Below are 24,381 nucleotides of genomic sequence, written 5' to 3' on the forward strand. Positions count from 1 at the left end.
AGCTTACTTATACCTGCAGCAAGGAAGGGGTTGGCTAGGCAATTATGCAAATCAACAACACAGACAGCAGATTGGTGGAAATGATCAGATGACAGAATCCAAGATGGCTGCGCCCATGCAGACACTTGGAGGGAAGTTTGGTTTGTAATCCATGTGGTCTGGGAAACAGTAATGGCGGCGCCGGCCACCGGAGACAGGAGACGCCAGGCTGATAGATGCACATTTAACCACGCGGGCACAGCGGAGGCCGCGGCTGATGAAAAGACCACTCTGCATGTGGAAACTCAGGAACAGCGGAATCCGGTCCTGGAACGCTGAGCCCGCCTTAGGAGGCATCTGAAGGGTAAGTAATGGCGTCCAGATACCCGGATCGTGACACTCTCAAGATGACTGGGTTCAACTCCTTCCTTGGGCCGAGTTCAGCCACAACAATCAATACCATTCCTCATCTTCTTCTACACCATTCTTCATTAATTATGGATTCCACCCTAAAGTCCCAGAATTCCAACCGCTTCCCGCAACTTCTGTTCCAGCAGTGGATGTCACCTTGCGTCAGTTTTCAAATAACTGGAGGAACGTCCGCGCAGCCCTGCTTAAAGCCTCATTCAGGTATAAGAAGTTTGCCGATAGAAAGCGTAGAGCGGTTCCTGCTCTCAAGGTGGGTGATCGTGTGTGGCTGTCCACGAAGAATTTGAGGTTGAGAGTTCCCAGCATGAAATTTGCACCTCGCTACATCGGACCCTTCAAGATTGAACAAGTCATCAATCCTGTTGCCTACAGGTTACAGTTACCATCCTTCTTGAAAATACCCAGGACATTTCATGTTTCTTTGTTGAAACCGCTGATCCTGAATCGGTTTCATTCCGCACTTCCTCCAGCTCCCAAAGTTCAGACTCAACGGGGAGTCGAGTACGAGGTGGCCAAGATTTTGGACTCACGTTTCCGTTACGGTCAGTTACAATACCTCATTGACTGGAAGGGCTATGGTCCTGAAGAACGCTCTTGGACCAATGCCTCAGACGTCCATGCTCCTGCCTTGGTCCGAAATTTCCACGCAAAGTTTCCTTTAAAGCCTAAGAAGTGTCCTGGGGCCACTCCTAAAGGGGGGGGTGCTGTCACGATCCGGGTATCTGGACGCCATTACTTACCCTTCAGATGCCTCCTAAGGCTGGCTCAGCGTTCCAGGACCGGATCCCGCTGTTCCTGAGTTTCCACATGCAGAATGTCAGAGTGGTGATTTCATCAGCCGCGGCCTCCGCTGTGCCCGCGTGGTTAAATGTGCGCTTGTCAGTCTGGCGTCTCCTGTCTCCTGTGGCCGGCGTCGCCATTACTGTTTCAATTCTCACATGGATTACAAACCAAACTTCCCTCCAAGTGTCTGCATGGGCGCAGCCATCTTGGATTTTGTCATCTGAGCATTTCCACCAATCTGCTGTCTGTATTGTTGATTTGCATAATTGCCTAGCCAACCCCTTCCTTGCTGCAGGTATAAGTAAGCTGTGCCTGAGCAAGGAAGGCGTCAGTGCTTTGGTTGTCTAACCTAGTTCCAGTTTGTCTCTCTCCTGTGGTTGTCTTCCAGGTTCCAGCTCCTGTCTCCAGACTTCTGCTATAGAGACCCGCACCAGCATTCCATCTGCGGTGTAGCCTGACTCTCCGATCCATTCTGGACTCACCTGTTTCCAGTTACAACAATCACCTGCTTCCAGCCCAGCTTCCAGCAGTGTACAGCTTCTCTTAAAGGGCCGGTGTCCTTTCTGCAGTTTACCACTCTCCACCGGTATTATTATTTCACCGCTCTCAAACTCCAAACTTCATCAATCACCTGCTTCCAGCCCAGCTTCCAGCAGTGTACAGCTTCTCTTAAAGGGCCGGTGTCCTTTCTGCAGTTTACCACTCTCCACCGGTATTATTATTTCACCGCTCTTAAACTCCAAACTTCATTATTATTTCATCGCTCTCAAGTTCGTTTATTATTTAACTGGTTCCAGCCAGTATCCACTCCGTACCAACAACAGTCTGGTTCCAGCCAATATCCACAGCAGCCGTTTTATCTTCAGCAACCCAGCCTTTCCTGGAACACCAGCTGGTACGATCCTGGGTTCTCTCCATTGCTACAGTCAGGTCTGGTAAGGACTTTCCAACTAGAAGATTATAAGAACTGTCTCACTCTACCAGTGCCTGTGGCCCTTGCCACCCTGTAGTACCCAGGAATTGTATTTATCCTCTGTTGACTTTTATGTTTCCTTTACTGCTGCTGTGTTACGGAGTTTGTCATAATAAACATCATTGACTTTTATCCTGGTTGTCGTGGTCACGCCTTCGGGCAGTTATTCTACATGTTACTTACATGTCTAGGGGTCTGATACAACCTCCCAGGTTCCGTTACATCTCAGCCCCTACAACTGAGGCTGCCTCCCGTCAGCTCAGGCCCTCAGTTGTGACAGATAGGATGGCATTAGTAGGTATGTGTAATCCTAGGCTAGGATGGCATTAGTAGGTATGTGTAATCCTATGTTGGGGTGGCATTAGTAGTTATGTGTAATCCTATGCTAGGATGGCATTAGTAGCTATGTGAAATCCTATGCTAGGATGGCATTAGTAGCTATGTGTAATCCTATGCTAGGATGGCATTAGTAGGTATGTGTAATCCTATGTTGGGGTGGCATTAGTAGCTATGTGAAATCCTATGCTAGGATGGCATTAGTAGGTATGTGTAATCCTATGTTGGGGTGGCATTAGTAGGTATGTGTAATCCTATGCTAGGATGGCATTAGTAGGTATGTGTAATCCTATGCTAGGATGGCATTAGTAGCTATGTGTAATCCTATGGTAGGATGGCATTAGTAGGTATGTGTAATCCTATGTTGGGGTGGCATTAGTAGCTATGTGTAATCCTATGCTAGGATGGCATTAGTAGGTATGTGTAATCCTATGCTAGGATGGCATTAGTAGCTATGTGTAATCCTATGCTAGGATGGCATTAGTAGGTATGTGTAATCCTATGCTAGGATGGCATTAGTAGCTATGTGTAATCCTATGCTAGGATGGCATTAGTAGGTATGTGTAATCCTATGCTAGGATGGCATTAGTAGGTATGTGTAATCCTATGCTAGGATGGCATTAGTAGGTATGTGTAATCCTATGCTAGGATGGCATTAGTAGGTATGTGTAATGCTATGCTAGGATGGCATTAGTAGGTATGTGTAATCCTAGGCTAGGACGGCATTAGTAGGTATGTGTAATCCTATGTTGGAGTGGCATTAGTAGGTATGTGTAATCCTATGCTAGGACGGCATTAGTAGGTATGTGTAATCCTATGCTAGGATGGCATTAGTAGGTATGTGTAATCCTAGGCTAGGATGGCATTAGTAGGTATGTGTAATCCTAGGCTAGGATGGCGGGTGTAGTATGGTATGCCGGCGGTCGGGCTCCCGGCGACCAGCATACCGGCGCCGGGAGCCCGACCGCCGGCATACCGACAGTGTGGCGAGCGCAAATGAGCCCCTGAAGACCACCCAGGATGGCATTAGTAGGTATGTGTAATCCTATGTTAGGATGGCATTAGTAGCTATGTGTAATTTTAGGCTAGGATGGCATTAGTAGGTATGTGTAATCCTATATTAGGATGGCATTAGTAGGTATGTGTAATACTATGATAGGATGGCATTAGTAGGTATGTGTAATCCTATATTAGGATGGCATTAGTAGTTATGTGTAATCCTATATTAGGATGGCATTAGTAGGTATGTGTAATCCTATGTAAGGATGGCATTAGTAGCTATGTGTAATCTTAGGCTAGGATGGCATTAGTAGGTATGTGTAATCCTAGGCTAGGATGGCATTAGTAGGTATGTGTAATCTTATGCTAGGATGGCATTAGTAGGTATGTGTAATCCTATATTAGGATGGCATTAGTAGGTATGTGTAATACTATGATAGGATGGAATTTGTAGGTATGTGTAATCCTAGGCTAGGATGACATTAGTAGGTGTGTGTAATCCTAGACTAGGATGACATTAGTAGGTATGTATAATCCTATGTTAGGATGGCATTAGTAGGTATGTGTAATCCTAGGCTAGGATGGCATTAGTAGGTATGTGTAATCCTAGGCTAGGATGGCATTAGTAGGTATGTGTAATCCTAGGCTAGGATGGCATTAGTAGTCATGTGTAATCCTATGTTAGGATGGCATTAGTAGGTATGTGTAATCCTATGCTAGGATGGCATTAGTAGGTATGTGTAATCCTAGGCTAGGATTGCATTAGTAGGTATGTGTAATCCTATGATAGGATGGCATTAGTAGGTATGTGTAATCCTATGCTAGGATGGCATTAGTAGGTATGTGTAATCCTACGTTGGGGTGGCATTAGTAGGTATGTGTAATCCTATGCTAGGATGGCATTAGTAGGTATGTGTAATCCTACGCTAGGATGGCATTAGTAGGTATGTGTAATCCTAGGCTAGGATGGCATTAGTAGGTATGTGTAATCCTACGTTGGGGTGGCATTAGTAGGTATGTGTAATCCTATGCTAGGATGGCATTAGTAGGTATGTGTAATCCTAGGCTAGGATGGCATTAGTAGGTATGTGTAATCCTAGGCTAGGATGGCATTAGTAGGTATGTGTAATCCTATGTTAGGATGGCATTAGTAGTTATGTGTAATCCTATGCTAGGATGGCATTAGTAGGTATGTGTAATCCTATGATAGGATGGCATTAGTAGGTATGGGTAATCCTATGCTAGGATTGCATTAGTGGGTATGTGTAATCATATGCTAGGATGGCATTAGTAGGTATGTGTAATCCTAGGCTAGGATGGCATTAGTGGGTATGTGTAATCCTATGTTAGGATGGCATTAGTAGTTATGTGTAATCCTATGTTAGGATGGCATTAGTAGGTATGTGTAATCCTATGTTAGGATGGCATTAGTAGGTATGTGTAATCCTATGCTAGGATGGCATTAGTAGGTATGTGTAATCCTATGCTAGGATGGCATTAGTAGGTATGTGTAATCCTATGTTGGGATGGCATTAGTAGGTATGTGTAATTCTATGGTAGGATGACATTAGTAGGTATGTGTAATCCTATGCTAGGATGGCATTAGTAGGTATGTATAATCCTATCCTAGGATGGCATTAGTAGGTATGTGTAATCCTATGTTAGGATGGCATTAGTAGGTATGTGTAACCCTATGCTGGGATGGCATTAGCTAGCAGCAAAAAAGCATAGCTTGTTAAATAGACTTTAATGGAAATTATGTTATCAAATATCTCTCCAGTGTAAACATTTTGCTACATTGCGAGAAGCTGAGAAAAGCCCTTTCTCTGGTGAAATAACAGCGGACAACGGGCCTAATTCTGAGTTGATCGCAGCATCAAATTTGTTAGCAGTTGGGCAAAACCATGTGCACTGCAGGGGGGGGGGGGGGCAGATATAGCATGTGCAGAGAGAGTTAGATTTGGGTGGGGTGTATTCAAACTGAAATCTAAATTGCAGTGTAAAATTAAAGCAGCCAGTATTTACCCTGCACAGAAACAAAATAACCCACCCAAATCTAACTCTCTCTGCAAATGTTATATCTGCCCCCCCCCTGCAGTGCACATGGCTTTGCCCAATTGCTAACAAAATTGCTGCTGCGATCAACTCGGAATTAGGCCCAACATCTCAACATTATCAGTAGTCCCCTTCATGAATGTGCAAATGAGCTGCATAGAAAATACAAGGTGTATATTGGCCATATGAAACATGGGGTGCATTAATGCTTATATGCTGTACAATAATGGGATTTTAATTATCTACCGGTAAATCCTTTTCTCGTAGTCCGTAGAGGATGCTGGGGTCCACATTAGTACCATGGGGTATAGACGGGTCCACCAGGAGCCATTGGCACTTTAAGAGCTTAACAGTGTGGGCTGGCTCCTCCCTCTATGCCCCTCCTACCAGACTCAGTCTAGAAACTGTGCCCGAGGAGACGACATACTTCGAGAGAAGGAAATACACAGATAGTGGCGAGATTCATACCAGCTCACACAACAAGACAAATCCGGCCAACATGCCGGAAAACTCAGCAACAGCTGAAACAGTACTGAAACAGTAAAGAACGCAGAACTTACCTAGGAACCAGGCAGTACTGAACCAAATAACCACTGCAGGATAAAGAAGCGCTGGGCGGGCGCCCAGCATCCTCTACGGACAACGAGAAAAGGATTTACCGGTAGGTAATTAAAATCCTATTTTCTCTTACGTCCTAGAGGATGCTGGGGTCCACATTAGTACCATGGGGATGTACCAAAGCTCCCAGAACGGGAGGGAGAGCGCGGAGGCTCCTGCAGAACTGATAGACCAAACTTGAGGTCCTCAGAGGCCAAAGTATCGAACTTGTAGAACTTTGCAAACGTGTTCAACCCAGGCCAATTTGCTGCTCGGCAAAGTTGTAATGCCGAGACACCCCGGGCAGCCGCCCAGGAAGAACCCACCTTACGAGTAGAGTGGGCCTTAACAGACGTAGGCCACGGCACTCCTGCCGTAGAATACGCATGCTGGATAGTGAACCTGATCCAGCAAGAGATCGTCATCTTAGAAGCAGGACACCCAATTTTCTTGGGATCATAAAGGACAAACAGAGAGTCCTATTTTCTGTGGTGAGAAGTCCTCTTCACATAAATTGTCAAAGCCCTCACATCATCCAAGGACTTTGAAGAATTTGAGGAGTCAGTAGCCACTAGCACCACAATAGGTTGATTGATATGAATTGCCGACACAACCTTTGGAAGGAACTGCTGACGCGTCCGGAGCTCAGGTCTATCTTCATGGAAGATCAAGTAAGGGCTTGTACAGGACAAAGCCCCCAACTCCAACACACGTCTGGCAGATGGGGATGTGCTCTGCGCTCCCTAGAATTGTTTACTTGTGTGTTTTGTGTAGCCGAGCGGCCCAGGTTGGTTTAGGAAACTCTTTTCGTTTGTTTCCTGGTTTTACAGAGTCTGCGAGGAGGGGGACCAACCTTTGGCGCTGCAGGTTTTTGAACAAGTATATAAAGGCAGTAGGGTGTCTATGGGTGTGATAAATAGATGTGTGTAATATGTATAGGTGTAGTGGAAATATATACGTACGGAGGCAGTGGGATGTAAATGGGTGTGATGAATATATATGGAGGCAATGGATTGTGTCCAGATAAAAATTGTTTATTAAGTGAAAAAAATGTTTAAAAATATTAACAGTTTTTGACAATATTCCGTAAAAAATTAGAAAAAGAAGGCAATTATGTTCAGTGTGTTTCTATTACATAATAAACATATGCAGCACATCAATTAAAAATATAAGATATAAAAAATATATAAAAATTATGGAATAGAGTAAAGATATATATATAGAATAAAAATAAAAATATATATATAGAATAAAAATAAAATTGTATATATATATAAAACCAGATTTTGAATCTAATGTCAATCGATATGTGATCGTTTACACTTTGCTTTTGATCATAGAGAGACCGGTCTCTTCTATTTAGAGTGTTACGGGGTTAATATGGTGTGAGTCACGGCAGAGCTGTCTGTGTCCACAAAAGGGTCCGGTTTATAATAAGTTCCTGTTGCTCTTAGAAAGGCAGTTTGTAATGGTAATGTTTTTCAGGTGATGGTGTGTCACGGGTTGCTTACGTGTCTTCGCCCTTAGCAGGGCTGAGGAGTCCGTGGGTGTCCTATGCTGCTGCAGGTGTCTTTTTGTCTTTTTTCTTCCTCCGTATCCGCGGTTTGTTACAGGCGCCTGTAACTCCGGTTCCTTTGATGTTACCTCGTTGACGTCTTCCAGGAAGTCGGGATCTCCGGGTTTCGGGTGAGAAGAGGGGGCGCCCCCTCTTCTCACCCGAAACCCGGAGATCCCGACTTCCTGGAAGACGTCAACGAGGTAACATCAAAGGAACCGGAGTTACAGGCGCCTGTAACAAACCGCGGATACGGAGGAAGAAAAAAGACAAAAAGACACCTGCAGCAGCATAGGACACCCACGGACTCCTCAGCCCTGCTAAGGGCGAAGACACGTAAGCAACCCGTGACACACCATCACCTGAAAAACATTACCATTACAAACTGCCTTTCTAAGAGCAACAGGAACTTATTATAAACCGGACCCTTTTGTGGACACAGACAGCTCTGCCGTGACTCACACCATATTAACCCCGTAACACTCTAAATAGAAGAGACCGGTCTCTCTATGATCAAAAGCAAAGTGTAAACGATCACATATCGATTGACATTAGATTCAAAATCTGGTTTTATATATATATACAATTTTATTTTTATTCTATATATATATTTTTATTTTTATTCTATATATATATCTTTACTCTATTCCATAATTTTTATATATTTTTTATATCTTATATTTTTAATTGATGTGCTGCATATGTTTATTATGTAATAGAAACACACTGAACATAATTTCTTTTTCTAATTTTTTACGGAATATTGTCAAAAACTGTTAATATTTTTAAACATTTTTTTCACTTAATAAACAATTTTTATCTGGACACAATCCATTGCCTCCATATATATTCATCACACCCATTTACATCCCACTGCCTCCGTACGTATATATTTCCACTACACCTATACATATTACACACATCTATTTATCACACCCATAGACACCCTACTGCCTTTATATACTTGTTCAAAAACCTGCAGCGCCAAAGGTTGGTCCCCCTCCTCGCAGACACGTCTGGCAGAAGCTAAGGCCAACAAAGTGACAGCCTTCCACGTAAGAAACTTGACCTCAACCTCCTGAAAAGGCCCGAACCAATCCGATTGGAGGAACTGCAACACCACATTAAGGTCCCAAGGCGCCGTAGGTGGTACAAAGGGAGATTGGATGTGCAGAACTCCCTTCAAAAAAGTCAGAACCTCAGTGAGGGCAGCCAATTGTTTTTGGAAGAAAAATGGATAGGGCCGAAATCTGGACCCTCACAGATCCCAAACGTAGGCCCATATCCCCACCTGCTTGCAGGAAGAGAAAACGTTCCATTTGAAACTCCACCGTAGGAAACCTCTTGGACTCACACAAAGAGACATACGTTTTCCAAATACGATGGTAATGTTTAGACGTTACTCTTTTCCTAGCCTGGATCAGGGTAGGAATAACCTTCCGAGCTAGTATCAGGTGTCCAACCTCCATGCCGTCAAACGTAGCCGTGGTAAGTCTTGATAGGCGAACGGCCCCTGCTGCAGCAGGTCCTCCCGAAGAGGAAGAGGCCTCGGCTCTTCTCGCAGTAGATCCAGAAGATCCGCGTACCAAGACCTTCTTGGCCAGTCTGGAGCAATGAGGATCTCTTGAACTTTTATTCTCCTTATGAGTTTTAGCACTCTTGGGATGAGTGGGAGTGGTGGAAACACGTACACCGACTGGAATATCCACAGAGTCACTAGGGCGTTCACCGCCACTGCTTGCGGGTCCCTCGACCTGGAACAATATCGCCGAAGCTTCTTGTTGAGACGAGAGGCCATCAAGTCTATTTTGGGTATTCCACAAAGATCTGTTACCTTCTTGAACACCTCCGGATGGAGGACCCACTCTCCTCGATGGAGATCGTGTCTGCTGAGGAAGTCCGCTTCCCAGTTATCTACTCCCGGAATGAAGATTGCTGACAGCGAAAACGCACGTTTTTCTGCCCAGAGGATGATTCCTGTCACCTCTGACATGGCAGCTCTGCTCTTCATTCCGCCCTGTCAGTTTATGTAAGCCACTGTCGTTACGTTGTCCAACTGCACTTGAATGGCCCGATTTCTGAGAAGAGGGGCCACCGGAAGAAGACCGTTGTAGACGGCTCTTAATTCCAGAATGTTTATCGGTAGGCCAGCTTCTGGACCGGAACACCGTCCTTGGAAGGTCTCCCCTTGAGCAACAGCGCCCCATCCCCGGAGGCTAGCATCTGTGGTTAGAAGGATCCAGTCGTGAATCCCGAACCTGCGGACTTCCAGAAGGTGAGGATAACTGCAGCCACCAGAGGAGTTCAATCCTGGCCCTTGGCGACAGACGTCTTCTCTGGTGCCTGTGTAGATGTGATCCTGACCACTTGTCCAGGAGAACTAGTTGGAAGGACCGAGCATGATATCTCCCTTACTGTAGAGCCTCGTAGGAGGCCACCGACTTTCCCAGAAGGCGAATGCACTGATGTACCGTGTATTAACAATGCTTTTTTCTTCTAGAAAAAAAACCCTTTGCCGTGTCGATGATCATTCCCAGAAAGGACAGCTTCCTGGTTGGTTCCAAATGTGATTTTGGAAAATTCAGAATCCCCCCATGTACTCTGAGCAGAGTGGTCATGAGGGCAATGGATTGCAACAGCTTCTCCTTGGACGACGCCTTTAACAGCAGAACGTCCAGATATGGAAGCATGTTCACCCCCTGACTGCGGAGGAGAAACATCATCTCCTCCAATATCTTGATGAAAACCCTTGGTGCTGTGGAGAGGCCGATATGCGGCAGCCAAATCGGAATGTGGAGGTACGCATCCTTGATATCCAGGGATACCAGGAGGTCCCCCTTTTCCAGACCTAACAACATCACCCTTAGAGACTCCATTTTGAATTTGAACTCCCTCAGAGAGGAGTTTAGTGATTTTAAATTCAAAATGGGTCTGACCGAACCATCCGGTTTCGGTACCACGAAATGGTTCGAAGAGTAACCTTTGTTTTGCAGAAGAGGTGGGACTGGTACAAAAACCTGTGCCTCCACCAACATCAGGACGGCTTCCTGCAGGATAGCCCTGTCTGCCAGCAAAGCTGGCAAACCTGATTTGAAAAATCGGTGAGGCGGGAGATTTTGAAATTCCAGCCTGTACCCCTGGGATACAATATCTTGCACCCAGGGATCCAGGCCGGATGACACACAGACGTGACTGAAACGCCTGAGAGTCACCCCCACCAGCCCCACCTCCGGGGCGTGCAGTCCACCGTCAATCGAAGGACTTTGGTGTACCTGAAACAGGTTTCTGTTCCTGGGAAACCGCAGCAGCAGGTTTCTTGGACTTGGGCCGACCCTTTGACGGCCTGGCCTTTCTGGGCTTGGCAGTCTGAAAGGGCTGTGATGTAGTTGAAGAAAAGGGTTTCTTCGAAGCAGGAACAGCTGAGGCAACAAAAGGTGACTTACCCATTGTAGTCGTGGAAATCCACGCATCTAACGCTTCCCCAAAGAGAGCCTGAACTGTGTAGGGTAGGATCTCCACACTTTTCCAGGAATCCACGTCGGCAGACCACTGGCGCAACCACAGTCCTGGACGAGCTGAGACAGACATGGAAGAAATCCCTGCAGTCAAGGAACCCAGGTCCTTCATGGATTCAGCCAGAAACCCTGCCGAATCCTGAATGTTACGTAAAATAAGATTTTAAACCTACCGGTAAATCTTTTTCTCGTAGTCCGTAGAGGATGCTGGGGACTCCGTAAGGACCATGGGGATAGACGGGCTCCGCAGGAGACATGGGCACTTTAAGAAAGACTTTAGATCTGGTGTGCACTGGCTCCTCCCTCTATGCCCCTCCTCCAGACCTCAGTTAGAGAAACTGTGCCCAGAGGAGACGGACAGTATGAGGAAAGGATTTTTGTTAATCCAAGGGCAAGATTTATACCAGCCACACCAATCACACCGTATAACTTGTGGTATACTATCCAGTTAACAGTATGAAAACGACATAGCATCAGTCCAAGACCGATGAAACTATAACATAACCCTTATTTAAGCAATAACTATATACAAGTCTTGCAGAAGTAGTCCGCACTTGGGACGGGCGCCCAGCATCCTCTACGGACTCCGAGAAAAAGATTTACCGGTAGGTTTAAAATCTTATTTTCGCTTACGTCCTAGAGGATGCTGGGGACTCCGTAAGGACCATGGGGATTATACCAAAGCTCCCAAACGGGCGGGAGAGTGCGGATGACTCTGCAGCACCGATTGAGCAAACAGGAGGTCCTCCTCAGCCAGGGTATCAAACTTATAGAACTTTGCAAAGGAGTTTGAACCCGACCAAGTAGTAGCTCGGCACAGCTGTAGCGCCGAGACCCCTCTGGCAGCCGCCCAAGAAGAGACCACCTTCCTAGTGGAATGGGCCTTGACCGATTTAGGTAACTGCAATCCCGCCGTAGAATGCGCCTGCTGAATTGTGTTACAGATCCAGCGAGCAATAGTCTACTTTGAAGCAGGGGCACCAATCTTGTTGGTTGCATACATAACAAACAGTGCTTCTGTTTTTCTGACTGTAGCCGATCTGGTCACGTAAATTTTCAAAGATCTGACCACATCAAGGGACTCGGGATCCTCCAAGTCACGCGTAGCCACATGCACCACAATAGTTCATATGAAAGGATGAAAACACTTTTGGCAGGAATTGAGGACGGGTCCGCAATTCCGCTCTATCCATATGGAAAACCAGATAGGGGCTTTTATGTGATAAAGCCGCTAATTCTGACACTCGCCTAGCCGAAGCCAAGGCTAATAACATGACCACCTTCCAAGTGAGATTTTTCAACTCCACCGTTTTAAGTGGTTCAAACCAGTGTGACTTAATGAAACTTAACACCACGTTAAGGTCCCAAGGCGTCACCGGAGGTACAAAAGGAGGCTGAATATGCAGTACTCCCTTCACAAAAGTTTGTACTTCAGGGAGAGAGGCCAATTCCTTTTGAAAGAAAATGGATAAGGCCGAAATCTGAACCTCAATAGATCCTAATTTTAGGCCGAAATTCACTCCAGTTTGCAGGAAGTGAAGGAAACGGCCCAGATGGAATTCTTCCGTAGGAGCATTCCTGGCCTCACACCAAGAAACATATTTTTGCCATATACGGTGATAGTGTTTAGATGTCATGTCCTTCCTAGCCTTTATTAGCGTATGAATGACCTCATCTGGAATACCCTTATCCGCTAGGATCCGGCGTTCAACCGCCATGCCGTCCAACGCAGCCGCGGTAAGTCTTGGAATAGACATGGCCCCTGTTGCAGCCGGTCCTGTCTTAGAGGAAGAAGCCACTGATCTTCTGTGAGCATTTCGTGCAGATCCAGATAGCAGGTCCTTCGTGGCCAATCTGGAACAATGAGGATTGTTCTCATTCCTCTCCCTCCTACCATTCTCAACACCTTGGGTATGAGAGGAAGAGGGGGAAATACATAGACCAACTGGAACACCCACTGTGTCACTAGGGCATCTACAGCTACTGCCTGAGGGTCTCTTGACCTGGTGCAATACCTCTGTAGCTTCTTGTTGAGGCGGGACGCCATCATGTCTATCTGTGGCAGTTCCCACTGACTTGCAATCTGTGCGAAGGCTTCCTAAAGAAGTCCTCTCTTGGATGCAGGTCGTGTTTGCTGAGGAAGTCTGCTTCTCAGTTGTCCACTCCCGGAATGAACTGCTGAAAATGCGCTTACATGATTTTCCGCCCAGTGGAGAATCCTGGTGGCTTCTGCCATTTCCACTCTGCTCTTTGTGCCGCCTTGGCGGTTTACATGAGCCACTGCGGTGATGTTGTCTGACTGGATCAGAACCGGTAGGTCACGAAGCAATGTTTCCGCTTGCCGAAGGGCGTTGTATATGGCCCTCAGCTCCAGGATGTTCATTTGAATACAAGTTTTTTGACTTGACCCAAAGACCTTTGAAGTTTCTTCCCTGTGTGACTGCTCCCCCACCTCGGAGGCTCGCGTCCGTGGCTACCAGAATCCAGTCCTGGATGGCGAACCTGCAACCCTGCAGAAGGTGAGCACTCTGCAGCCCCCATAGGAGAGACACCCTGGCCCTAGGGGACAGGGTGATTAACTGATGCATCTGTAGATGTGATCCGTACCACTTGTTCCGTAGATCCCATTGGAAAGTCCTCGCATGGAACCTGCCGAAGGGAATGGCCCCGTAAGATGCCACCATCTTTCCCAGGACCCGAGTGCAGTGATGCACTGACACCTGTTTTGGCTTTAATAGGTTTTTACCAGAGTCATTAGTTCCTGGGCCTTCTCTATCGGAAGATAAACCCATTTCTGGTCCGTATTCAGAATCATACCCAAGAAGGGCAGACGAGTCATAGGAACCAACTGTGACTTCGGGATATTGAGAATCCAGCCGAGTTGCTGTGACACCTTCAGCGAAAGTGACACGCTGTTCAACAACTGCTCCTTTGATCTCGCCCTTATTAGGAGATCGTCCAAGTATGGGATAATTGTGACTCCTTGCTTGCATAGGAGCACCATCATTTCCGCCAATTACCCTGAAATTGGTAATGACAATACTGTCCCGTAATTCTCAGGTACGCCTGATAGGGTGGATAAATGGGAACATGAAGGTATGCAGCCTTTATGTCTAGATACACCATAAAATCCCCCCCTTCCAGGCTGGCGATGATCGCTCTGAGCGATTCCACCTTGAATTTGAACCTTTTCAAGTATAGGTTCAGAGATTTTAATTTTAAAATAGGTCTGACCGAACTGTCCGGTTTCGGGACTACAGCCAAGGTTGAGTAATATCCCCTTCCTTGTTGAAGGAGGGTAACCTTGAGCACCACCTGTTGGAGATACAATGTGTGAATTGTATTTAATATTATCTCCCTTTCTGGGGGAGAAGCCGGTAGGGCCGATAAGGAAAACCGGCGAGGAGGCACCTCTTCGAATTCCAGCTTGTAACCCTGAGAAACAATTTCTATTGCCCAGGGATCCACCTGTGAGTGAACTCAGATGTGGCTGAAGAGTCGAAGACGTACTCCCACTGGGGCGGACTCCCTTAGCGGAGCCCCAGCGTCATGCGGTGGATTTAGTAGAGGCCGGGGAGGACTTCTGTTCCTGGGAACTAGCTGTGCCCTGCGCCCTTACCTCTGGTAAGAAAGGACGCTCCTCGTACTTTCTTGTTTTTCTGCGACCGAAAGGACTGCATTTGATAATGTCGTGCTTTCTTAGGCTGTGAGGGAATATAAGGCAAAAGATCAGATTTACCAGCTATAGCTGTGGAGACCAGGTCCGAGAGCCCTTCTCCACACAATTCCTCACCCTTGTAAGGTAAAACCTCCATATGCCTCTTTTAGTCGGCATCACCTGTCCATTGCATGTTCCACAGGATACGTCTAGCAGAAATCGACATAGCGTTGACTCTAGAACCCAGTAGACCAATGTCTCTTTCAGCATGTCTTATATATAAGACAGCATCTTTTATATATCCTAGGGTCAATAACATGGTATCCTTATCTAGGGTTTCAATCTCCGCTGATAAGGTATCTGTCCACGCTGCTACAGCGCTATAAACCCCTGCCGACACAATCGCCGGTCTGAGTAGTGTACCAGAATGTGTGTAAATGGACTTCAAAGTACTTTTCTGCATGCTATCTGCAGGATCCCTGAGGGTAGCTGTATCTTGGTATGTCAGCGCTACCTTTTGGGTAAACGTGTCAACGCCTTGTCCACCCTAGGGGAGGATTCCCATCGTATCCTGGCCCTAGCAGGGAAAGGATACGCCATGAGAATTCTTTTGGGAAACTGCAGTTTCTTGTCTGGAGATTCCCGCTCTTTTTCACACAATTCATTTGGTTCATGAGAGGGGGGAAATGTTATCTCAGCTTTCTTCCCCTTAAACATGTGTACCCTCGTGTCAGGGACAGATGGGTCATCAGTGATATGCAAAACATCTTTTATTACAATAATCATATATTGAATACTTTTCTGCCAGTTTTGGCTGTAACTTTGCATCATCGTAGTCGACACTGGAGTCAGACTCCGTGTCGGTATCAGTGTCTATTATTTTGGATAGTGGGCGTTTTGAGACTCTGAAGGTCCCTGCGACATAGGGACAGACATGGGTAGATTCCCTGTCTGTTCTCTAATCTTTTGTGCAATAAATTTACCTCAGCACTTAATTCCACATATCCAGTCAGGTGTCGGCGTTATCGACGGAGACACCACACACACACATTTGCTCCATCTCCTTTTTAGAAGAGCCTTTTACCTCAGACATGTCGACGCACACGTACCGACACACCACACACTCAGGGAATCCTCTTATCTGAAGACAGTTCCTCCACAAGGCCCTTTGGAGAGACAGAGAGAGAGTATGCCAGCACACACCCAGCGCTAATACCCCAGGAAAAACACACAATGTGTTTACCCAGTAGCGCTGTAATACTATTATTTGCTGCCAATTATGTGCCCCCCCCCTCTTCTCTGAAACCCCCTTTCACCGTGGATAAGCAGGGGAGGGTCCGGGGAGCTTCCTCTCAGCTGTGCTGTGGAGAAAATGGTGCTGGTGAGTGCTGAGGGAGAAGCCCCGCCCCCTCGGCGGCGGGCTTCTGTCCCGCTTAAATATAATAAAAACTGGCGGGGGCTCTTTATATATACAGTGCCTAGCTGTATATATATCTCTTTTGCCAGAAATTAGGTTTATATTGTTGCCCAGGGCGCCCCCCCTGCGCCCTGCACGCTTACAGTGACTGCCGTGTGTGAGGTGTGTGGGAGCAATGGCGCACAGCTGCACTGCTGTGCGTTACCTCAGTGAAGATCATGAAGTCTTCTGCCGCCTCTGAAGTCTTCTTTTTCTTCTCATACTCACCCGGCTTCTATCTTCCGGCTCTGTGAGGAGGACGGCGGCGCGGCTCCGGGACGAACTCCAGGGTGAGACCTGTGTTCTGACTCCCTCTGGAGCTAATGGTGTCCAGTAGCCTAAGAAGCAGAGCCTTGAAACTCACAGAAGTAGGTATGCTTCTCTCCCCTCAGTCCCTCGATGCAGGGAGTCTGTTGCCAGCAGTGCTCCCTAAACATAAAAAACCTAACAAATATACTTTCTGTCAGGAAGCTCAGGAGAGCTCCCTGAAGTGCACCCATCTCCTCTGTATCAAACTGAGGTCTGGAGGAGGGGCATAGAGGGAGGAGCCAGTGCACACCAGATCTAAAGTCTTTCTTAAAGTGCCCATGTCTCCTGCGGAGCCCGTCTATCCCCATAGTCCTTACGGAGTCCTCAGCATCCTCTAGGACGTAAGAGAAAAACAATTTAACATCATTTTTATCAATTATATCCAAATCCTCCAGTAACGTGCCTGACCACTTTACTATAGACTTGGCAATGCATGCACTGGCAATAGTGGGACGTGACAGTGCCCCGGAAGCCATGCACATTGAACTGAGCATATTATCAATTTTACGATCAGCCGGCTCCACACCGGGCAGGTTTCCCACTCTGTCCTATCATCCACAGGGAAAGGAAAAGCCACCTGGATCCTCTTAGGGACCTGAATATTTTTGCAGGATTTACACATGCTTTTTCAAATATAGCATTTAACACATTTGACGCAGGGAAGGTTAGCGAAGTTTTCTCAACAGTGAAGTAAGCCTCCTCAACCTGCTTAGGTGTTGTATCAGAAATATTCCACACGTCTCTAATGGCCTCTATCATCAACTGCAACTTACCGTATATACTCGAGTATAAGTCGACCCGAATATAAGCCGAGGCACCTAATTCTACCACAAAAACCTGGGAAAACTTATTGACTCGAGTATAAGCCTAGGGTGGGAAATGCAGCTCTAGCCGTACACAGCCCTCAGTGCCAGATATGCCCTCATAGTGCCAGATATGCCCCCACAGTGCTGCCAGATATGCCCCCACAGTGCTGCCAGATATGCCCCCACAGTGCTGCCAGTTATGCCCCCACAGTGCTGCCAGATATGCCCCCACAGTGCTGCCAGATATGCCCCCACAGTGCTGCCAGATATGCCCCCACAGTGCTGCCAGATATGCCCCCACAGTGCTGCCAGATATGCCCCCACAGTGCTGCCAGATATGCCCCCACAGTGCTGCCAGATATGCCCCCACAGTGCTGCCAGATATGCCCCCACAGTGCTGCCAGATATGCCCCCACAGTGCTGCCAGATATGCCCCCACAGTGCTGCCAGTTATGCCCCCACAGTGCTGCCAGATATGCCCCCACAGTGCTGCCAGTTATGCCCCCACAGTGCTGCCAGATATGCCCCCACAGTGCTGCCAGATATGCCCCCACAGTGCTGCCAGTTATGCCCCCACAGTGCTGCCAGTTATGCCCCCACAGTGCTGCCAGATATGCCCCCACAGTGCTGCCAGATATGCCCCCACAGTGCTGCCAGATACGTTCCCTCCCCAAGTGCCAGGTATGCCCCACAGTGCTGTTACTTACCCCTCCGTCGATCCCGCGCTGTCTTCTGGAGGGACACGAAGCACACAGCGTGCGCGGCTCTCCTGTGTCCCTCCTGCATCTTCGGCGGCCGCGGCGGGTCTATTATAGGAAGTGCCGGTTCGTGATCAGAGGTCACGAACGGGTATTTCCTGTAATAGAACCGCCGCTGCTGCCGCCGGAGATGCAGGAGGGACACAGGAGCGCCGCGCGCTGTGCGCTCCATGTCCCTCCTTCACACTGCTCTGCCTCTGCCTGCACTGACTCGAGTATAAGCCGAGGTGGCTTTTTCAGCACAAAAAAAAGTGCTGAAAAAGTCGGCTTATACTCGAGTATATACGGTATTTGTGGGAGATGCGCCCCCCCCCCCCCCCCCAACACATCCCCATCTCCGTCTGCAGTGCCAGAATCTATATCTGTGCTGTCTTGCCTAATCTGTGCAAGAACACGTGTTTGGGAATATACAGGGGGGCCCTGAGGCGACAGAAATGGGCCAGACTGCCACAGAATTCTGTGAAGCCTGAGGTGCAAATTCAGTCTGTGCAGCCCTAGTAGAAATCTGAGAAAACACAGAGCTGATAGAGGAAAAACACTCCAGCTACCTTGCTGGTTATCTGTGCTAAACCAGTGCTACCCTGATTACATGGAATGGGATTATCCTGAGAGGATGTATCCTCTGCAGCATATGACACAGTGTCCCTGGACATAGCTAAAGGAGACCACAGACAGACACACACACACACAGGGGAGGGCAGACAGAGTTTCACCCCCAAGAATGGCAAGAGAGACACAGAGATTGTAGCTAACCCACACACAGCGCTTTTAATATACAGAGATACCCCCTATCAGTGCTGACTGTGCACCTTAATAGGTTACACAGTCGTTTTGCAGCCTCCCCCCCCCCCCCCCCCCCTTCTACAACCCCCAAGTACCGTGAGAGATAGCTGTAGTTGCTGTGGAGGGACTTGTTTCTCCTGATCAGCGCTGTGCAGGCAGGAAAATGGCGCTGAGCACTGCTGGGTCCACTCTGAGGAGAAGACCCGCCCCCATAATGGCGCTGTCTTCCCGCTCTTCATAGGATTATACTGACCTGAGGATTTATGCTGGCTGAGATCCTTGGACTCCGACCGGCTTTGTGACCAGTGTAGGGTGCAGGCGCTGGCTCAGGGCGACCCTCACAGCGCCGCCCTATGTACCGCTGAGCCTCCGGATTGCAGGTAAGACTGCGCTCCTACCCTGATGCCGCCATCCTCACACCGGCCTCCCGCTTGCTAGGGGGGTTGGCGTCTCACTCGCCACAGATCTTCAGCTCTGTAAGGGGGTGGCAGCATGCTGCTGGGGTGAGCGATCCCCTGTGGAGGGGAGAAATCTATCCTCTCTGGAGCTCAGTGTCCAGTCAGCGGCTCAGACCCCGCAGGGCGGACACTGCTCCCCCCTTAGTCCCACGATGCAGGGAGGCTGTTGCCAGCAGCCTCCCTGTAAAATAACAAACTCTAAAAAAACTTTTACTAAAGAAGCTCTGTAGAGCTCCCCTAGCTGTGACCGGCTCCTCCGGGCACATTTTCTAAACTGAGTCTGGTAGGAGGGGCATAGAGGGAGGAGCCAGCCCACACTGTTAAACTCTTAAAGTCCCAATGGCTCCTGGTGGACCTGTCTATACCCCATGGTACTGTGGACCCCAGCATCCTCTAGGACGTAAGAGAAAAACAATTACAGATTTAGGGTAACACAAACCTGTCCGTCTGAATCAAACGCCAAGCCTGCAACTCCATGAGTGTGTACGTCCTTCAGAATGGATACTGTCTGCATTGTGTAAGAGTCCCATATGCAGATGTAAGGCTCTTTTCCCACCTGTCCTGTGGCGACGAGGGTTCTATCTGGATGTAAAGCAAGGCTGCAAGGACAAAAACACCACAGAGTTAAAAAAAAATCTCATTGGATAAATAAAATAAAAATAAAAATCACATATAATAAAAGAGCAGCAATTTGTACAGGTAAAAGTCAGATATCACACAAGTATGAAGAAACCTTCCAGACAAGTAAAGCATTTCTCCCAGCGTGGGGACAGAATATGTCTTGCACGCAAAAACTATAACCATGGGGGTCATTCCGAGTTGTTCGCACGCAAGCTGCTTTTAGCAGCTTTACACACGCTAAGCCGCCGCCTACTGGGAGTGAATCTTAGCTTCTTAACATTGCGAACGAAAAGATTCTCTAAATTGCGACCACACACCTCTTAGCAGTTTCTGAGTAGCTCCAGACTTACTCGGCATCTGCGATCAGTTCAGTGCTTGTCGTTCCTGGTTTGACGTCACAAACACACCCAGCGTTCGCCCAGACACTCCTCCGTTTCTCCAGCCACTCCCGCGTTTTTCCCAGAAACGGTAGCGTTTTTTCGCACACACCCATAAAACGTCCAGTTTCCGCCCAGAAACACCCACTTCCTGTCAATCACACTCCGATCACCAGAACGAAGAAAAAACCTCGTAATGCCGTGAGTAAAATTCCTAACTGCATAGCAAATTTACTTGGCGCAGTCGCACTGCGGACATTGCGCATGCGCATTAGCGACTAATCGCTCCGTTGCGAGAAAAAAATACCGAGCGAACAACTCGGAATGACCCCCCATATGTTGTTGTGTAAAAGACCAAGGGGGTAATTCAGAGTTGATCGCAGCAGCACATTTGTTAGCAGTTGGGCAAAACCATGTGCACTGCAGGTGGGGCAGATATAACATGTGCAGAGAGAGTTAGATTTGGGTGTGGTGTGTTCAAACTGACATCTAAATTGCAGTGTAAAAATAAAGCAGCCAGTATTTACCCTGCACAGAAACAATATAACCCACCCAAATCTAACTCTCTCTGCACATGTTACATCTGCCCCACCTGCAGTGCATATGGTTTTGCCCAACTGCTAACACATTTGCTGCTGCAGTCAACACTGAATTACCCCCCAAGGTCAGAATGGAACGCCTCACCCTCACCATACAATCTCTCCATTCCCTTCTGCATCTCCAACTTCATTTCGCAATCATCAGGCAGCGTTCACGAAAACAGGGTATGTCGCTCATGTTTTCTGGAGGCTCTGAGGCCAGGGTCTGTGTCTTTCGATGCAGATTTCCTGTCGCTGGCTCAGTGGAAACACCGGCTGCAGTGAGGACTACACAGATGCCCAATGTTTTCGAAGATGGCCTGAAGCTGCCTCTTCAGACACAGCAGCAGATCACAGAAGCCGGCAGGCAGCGTCTATTGACATGCAGCATTAGCATATTTACACACAGCAGCTGCGTCCACAGAAGCAGCTGCTGTGTGAACTGCGTCCTCCTCTGAGTCAGGCCGCATGTCCCAGTTATATATTCCCTTTTAGTGACAGAGTGCACACTTAAGCAACAGGCAGAAGAGGAAAGATCAGGATTTTGTGCCTGGTTCTGAGTCGTGCGCAGTGCTGGTTTTTCTACTGCGTGTGTGTCAAAGTCACACTGTACATGCATCCCGAGTGTCGCAGGACTGATTCAGAAGCACGTCAGAAGACGGGCGCTGGAACCCCAACTGTCAGCATCCCGAACATAAATATACCGGTGAGGGATAGGGTTCAGCTGCAGGCGGAGGGGAAAGGCACTAGGGGGAAAAAACAGGTTAGGCTGCAGAAGGGGAGGGTCAGGGTTAGGCTGTGGGAGGGGTGGGTTAGGGTTAGGCTGCAGGAGGGGAGGGGAGGGTTAAGGTTAGGCTGCAAGCAGGGCCGTTTCTAGACAATTTGGCTCCCAGTGCGAGATTTCAAAATGCGCCCCCCCCCCCCATTGCTATAAAAAAAAATTGCGTGCCCCCCCCATATAGGCAGAAAGAAAAAGCATGCGCGCGCCTTCGGCGCGCGCGCTCCCGACAAGGCTGTGTGGCCTGATTAAAGTGGGCGTGGTCTCATTACAGTGGGCGTGGCCTCATCTGATATCACACCCACCACAGGGGGAAAAAATAAAACTAAAAAAGTCCCCTTTTTACACATTACACCAGGCAAGTGTCCCCATATTACACAGCGCAGCAGGCAGGTGTCCCCATTTACAAAGTGCGGCAGGCAGGTGTCCCCATTTTACAAAGTGCGGCAGGCAGGTGTCCCCATTTTACACAGTACGGTAGGCAGGTGTCCCCATTTAACAAAGTGCGGCAGGCAGGTGTCCCCATTTTACACAGTACGCAGGCAGGTGTCCCCATTTTACACAGTACGCAGGCAGGTGTCCCCATTTTACACAGTGCGGCAGGTGCCCCCATTTTACACAGTGCGGCAGGTGTCCCCATTTTACACAGTGCGGCAGGTGTCCCCATTTTACACAGTGCGGCAGGTGTCCCCATTTTACACAGTGCGGCAGGTGCCCCCATTTTACACAGTGCGGCAGGTGTCCCCATTTTACACAGTGCGGCAGGTATCCCCATTTTACACAGTGCGGCAGGTGTCCCCATTTTACACAGTGCAGTGCGGCAGGTATCCCCATTTTACACAGTGCGGCAGGTGTCCCCATTTTACACAGTGCGGCAGGTGTCCCCATTTTACACAGTGCGGCAGGTGCCCCCATTTTACACAGTTCGGCAGGTATCCCCATTTTACACAGTGCGGCAGGTATCCCCATTTTACACAGTGCGGCAGGTATCCCCATTTTACACAGTGCGGCAGGTGCCCCCATTTTACACAGTGCGGCAGGTATCCCCATTTTACACAGTGCTTAAAGAAATCCCCATTTTACACAGTGCGGCAGGTATCCCCATTTTACACAGTGCGGCAGGTGTCAAGTGGGAGGAGGGAGGGAGGGAGGGAGGGAGGGGGAGAGAGAGAATACTTACAACTTGCCGCTCTTCGGGTCCCGCGCGCCGGCCGCCTCCTCCGTCGATGGTTATCTTCTCCAGTCCTCTCCTCCCTCTCTCTTCCCCCCGAGCGCTCCTGCTCGGGGGGCGGGGCTTCGTGGAACGACGCGTTTGCGTCGTGACGTCACGACGCAAACGCGTCATTCCGCGAAGCCCCGCCCCCTGAGCAGGAGCGCTCGGGGGGAAGAGAGAGGGAGGAGATGAGTAGTCACAATGTGCCGCGGCGGGCGCCCCGTGCGGTTGCACGGCTCGCCCGCCGCTAGAAACGGCACTGACTGCAAGATGGGAGGGTTAGGGTTAGGCTGCAGGAGGGGAGGGTTAGGGTTAGGCTGCGGGAGGGGATGGGTCAGGGTCAGGCTGCGGGAGAGGTAGGTTAGGGTTAGGCTGTGGAAGGGTGGTTAGGGTTAGGCTGCTGGAGGGGAGGGTCAGGGTTAGGCTGCAGGAGGGGAGGGTTAGGGTTAGACTGCAGGAGGGGATGGGTTAGGGTTAGGCTGCGGGAGGGGAGGGTTAAGGTTAGGCTGCAAGAGGGGAGGGTTAGGGTTAGGCTGCAGGAGGGGAGGGTTAGGGTTAGGCTGCGGGAGGGGATGGGTCAGGGTCAGGCTGCGGGAGAGGTAGGTTAGGGTTAGGCTGTGGAAGGGTGGTTAGGGTTAGGCTGCTGGAGGGGAGGGTTAGGGTTAGGCTGCAGGAGGGGAGGGTTAGGGTTAGACTGCAGGAGGGGATGGGTTAGGGTTAGGCTGCGGGAGGGGTGGGTTAGGGTTAGGCTGTGGGAGGGTGGTTAGGGTTAGGCTGCAGGAGGGGAGGGCCAGGGTTAGGCTGCGGGAGGGGTGGGTTAGGGTTAGGCTGTGGGAGGGTGGTTAGGGTTAGGCTGCAGGAGGGGAGGGCCAGGGTTAGGCTGCGGGAGGGGTGGGTTAGGGTTAGGCTGTGGGAGGGTGGCTAGGGTTAGGCTGCAGCAGAAGAGAGTTAGGGTTAGGCTGCTGGAGGAGGGGTGATGGGCGGCCTCCAGCATGCGATCCAAAGAATAGCAAATTCTGCTGATTAGCAGAATTTTCTATCCTTACTGAATTAGCCCCAAAATCAACACAAATAGCACGGGTCACAATGCAACTAAAAATACACCATCGTAAGACAAAGACATAAGTGAAAACACCTGTTAGTAAATGTGCGCTTTATGCTCCGGCGATAACGGCGATTTGTTATATCGTCCCACGACATTTCTTAGTAAATCCCCCCCCGGTAAGCTTGCATGCTTGTGCATTAGCTCTTGTGGTTTCTGCATATGTAGTGCACTGTGATGAATGTATATTTAGATAAAAATTACCATCTCATGTTTTTTCATCATTATCAAAGCTTTAGCAGAGAATACGATAGCAGCAGAGT

At 48.6% G+C, this 24,381-nt stretch overlaps 1 protein-coding gene across 1 annotated transcript in view; it reads right to left on the bottom strand.

Moving 5' to 3' along the window:
* The window catches only part of EML6 (EMAP like 6), a 363,450-nt gene that overhangs the window by 270,082 nt on the left and 68,987 nt on the right, over positions 1-24,381 (bottom strand). Inside the window, exon 2 of the mRNA XM_063918642.1 lies at positions 19,889-20,048. Coding sequence (XP_063774712.1) covers positions 19,889-20,048 — 160 coding nt within the window. The remainder of the gene's footprint in view (positions 1-19,888; positions 20,049-24,381) is intronic.

This window comes from Pseudophryne corroboree, chromosome 4, assembly GCF_028390025.1.
Source record: "Pseudophryne corroboree isolate aPseCor3 chromosome 4, aPseCor3.hap2, whole genome shotgun sequence".
Classification (NCBI taxonomy): Eukaryota; Metazoa; Chordata; class Amphibia; order Anura; family Myobatrachidae; genus Pseudophryne; species Pseudophryne corroboree.